The sequence below is a fragment of the Epinephelus fuscoguttatus genome, linkage group LG19, assembly GCF_011397635.1.
Source record: "Epinephelus fuscoguttatus linkage group LG19, E.fuscoguttatus.final_Chr_v1".
In the NCBI taxonomy this organism is placed as follows: domain Eukaryota; kingdom Metazoa; phylum Chordata; class Actinopteri; order Perciformes; family Serranidae; genus Epinephelus; species Epinephelus fuscoguttatus.
Window position 1 is genome coordinate 40,999,813 of NC_064770.1, and position 2,500 is coordinate 41,002,312.

Here is a 2,500-nt window from a genome sequence, read left to right on the forward strand (position 1 = left end):
GCGATTCTGCTGAACTATGACATCATCACTACATCATCACCACGCCTCAGACTCACCCAACAGATGATCCTCACGATGGTCTGAGGCTGTCTGATGAAGGTCAGGGGGTCAAAAGCTCCGCCTGCCTTCCCCGCCCCGTAAGCCTGGAAACCGTCCATCAAGACCACTTCCTGTTCCCCTTACCAGACCAGATTTGACCAGTAAGGACCAGCAGGACCAGTTCAGCCTGGCTCAGTCTACCTCAACAGCCCCCCGTCAGCTCCCAGCTCAGTCCACTGAGTCCACTTTAGTCCAGGTCGGTCAGGTCTGTATGTACCAGGTTATTCTCTGTGTCTGACCCGGTCCCAGTTCTCTCCTCCTCCTCTTCCTCCTCTTCCTCCTCTTCTTCTCCTTCTTCTTCTTCTCTGCTGTTACAAACTGTAATCTGCTCTAATCCTCCTCATCCCTCCTCAGAGTCTAACGATTCATCACCCTGAGCCGAGTCTGACAGGCTGTGGGCCGCCTCCATCCAGCTCCACCAATCACATCAATCACATGCTTTTGCTAATGTTGCTGGGACTCGGAGTCGTCCAATCAGACTTTAGGGGGCGGGGTTACAGAGCCTGATAGGCTGTACTCAGGGTAACACACCTCCTTCCTGTCTGTCTTTCTTTATCAGAACTAAAGTTAGAAAAAATAATCATGGACAGATCAATGAAGTCAGAGCCAGGGGCCCCAAGTGTCAGTGGCCCCAGGGCCCTCACATGCAAAATGTCACATGTCAGAGACAAGAGATACAAAAAGACCTCACAGGGACACAAACAACTACAAGAAGACAAGATCACAGAGACGTCAAACCACTGATTCTGTGTGTGTGTGTGTGTGTGTGTGTGTGTGTGTGTGTGTGTGTGTGTGTGTGTGTGGGGACTTTAAATATCTGACCCCGGGGGGCCACTGTCTCATGATCCGCCCGTGATGATCAGATATTATAAAACACATCAGCTCCATCAGGACCATGACATCATCAGAGCTGAACTCCGATTGGTGTTCATGAAATCTACCTTAGCATTATGTTAGCCTCATGCTAACGTAGCTGCTCACTGTGTTCATTCATTCATTCATTCATCTTCTAACCGCTTCATCCTCTTGAGGGTCGCGGGGGGGCTGGAGCCTATCCCAGCTACATCGGGTGAGAGGCAGGGTTCACCCTGGACAGGTCGCCAGACTATCACAGGGCTGACACATAGAGACAGACAACCATTCACACTCACATTCACACCTATGGACAATTTAGAGTCACCAATTAACCTGCATGTCTTTGGACTGTGGGAGGAAGCTGGAGCACCTGGAGGAAACCCACGCTGACACGGGGAGAACATGCAAACTCCACACAGAAGGGCTCCCACACCCAGGATTGAACCGGCAACCCTCTTGCTGTGAGGCGAGAGTGCTAACCACCACACCACCGTGCCGCCCTGCTCACTGTGTTTAATCAGTAAATTAAACACTAATGATAATTATGTGTTTATGTTAGCTGACAAAGCTAACGTTAACATGCTAAGTTAACTTTGTTTATCTGATCAAACTGTGGTTTACTAATAAAGTTAAAACTAAAAACATGCAAAAATGACCTGTGTGTGTGTGTGTGTGTGTGTGTGTGTGTGTGTGTGTGTGTCTTAATAGGATCAGTGTGAGCTCCGTCTGTCGGTGTGAAATCACTTCCTGTTTCTCTTCTCATCGACACATCTAATTATTTACACATTATTAATAATAAACACTGAAGACAAAATGTTTTGAAATTCCATTTTAATCACTGATTTTGTAATTAACAGACTTTATTTCAATTATTATTTCAATCATTAAGTTTATTTATCAGATAATCAATTAATAAAATAACAGAATGATTTATAAAGATGTGATCAATGTTTTTGTGATTATTCATTTATTTTATAAATGCATAAATAATCAAAATGAACTTTAGTTTCATCAGTTTAATAGAAACAGTGACAACAGAGTGATTATTATTAATATATTGATTATGTGTGATCTGGTGTGTGAACAGATGATAAATGATGAAGATACTGAACATTATTAAACATGTGATTATTGATTATTGAGTCGATCAGGAACTACTGATCCTTTCAGTGATCTGTGCTCTGATCACTTATACAGCAGATCAGTGAGACACCCGTCTGACCTCCACCATGTGACCTGTGTGTGTGTGTGTGTGTGTGTGTGTGTGTGTGTGTGTGACTCAGTCATGTGACTCCTCAGCCAGACGTTGCTCTTCATCATCATCATCATCAGTGGGCGGGCGAGTACGCTTAAAGAAACCCAGCTACACACACACACACACACACACACACACACACACACACACACACAGATAATATCTGAGATCAATATGACGTTAGAATGACATCATCGTGGCTTCATTATGTTCCTGGTGTGAACTGATCAATAGATTATTGATTGATTGACTGTTACCTTCCAGAAGATGAAACAGAGCACGCCCAGCAGG

General features: G+C 44.6%; 2 protein-coding genes across 4 annotated transcripts in view; both read right to left on the reverse strand.

The window, feature by feature from the left end:
- syngr1a (synaptogyrin 1a) overlaps nt 1–440 on the reverse strand; it is a 13,387-nt gene extending 12,947 nt beyond the window's left edge. For both annotated transcript variants that reach the window (XM_049560960.1, XM_049560962.1), the window contains exon 1: nt 57–440. In XM_049560960.1, the coding sequence (XP_049416917.1) occupies nt 57–158 (102 nt within the window). In that variant the 5' untranslated portion in view covers nt 159–440. The remainder of the gene's footprint in view (nt 1–56) is intronic.
- Nucleotides 441–1,804: 1,364 nt separating this feature from the next.
- Nucleotides 1,805–2,500, reverse strand: part of itga2b (integrin, alpha 2b) — a 24,629-nt gene continuing 23,933 nt past the window's right edge. The window contains exons 30-31 of one of the 2 annotated variants that reach the window (XM_049560892.1): nt 2,467–2,500; nt 1,805–2,317 (exon numbers count right to left, since the gene is read on the reverse strand). The exon at nt 2,467–2,500 is cut by the window's right edge and continues 89 nt beyond it. In XM_049560892.1, the coding sequence (XP_049416849.1) occupies nt 2,234–2,317; nt 2,467–2,500 (118 nt within the window). In that variant the 3' untranslated portion in view covers nt 1,805–2,233. The remainder of the gene's footprint in view (nt 2,318–2,466) is intronic. The other variant, XM_049560891.1, reaches the window with a different exon arrangement.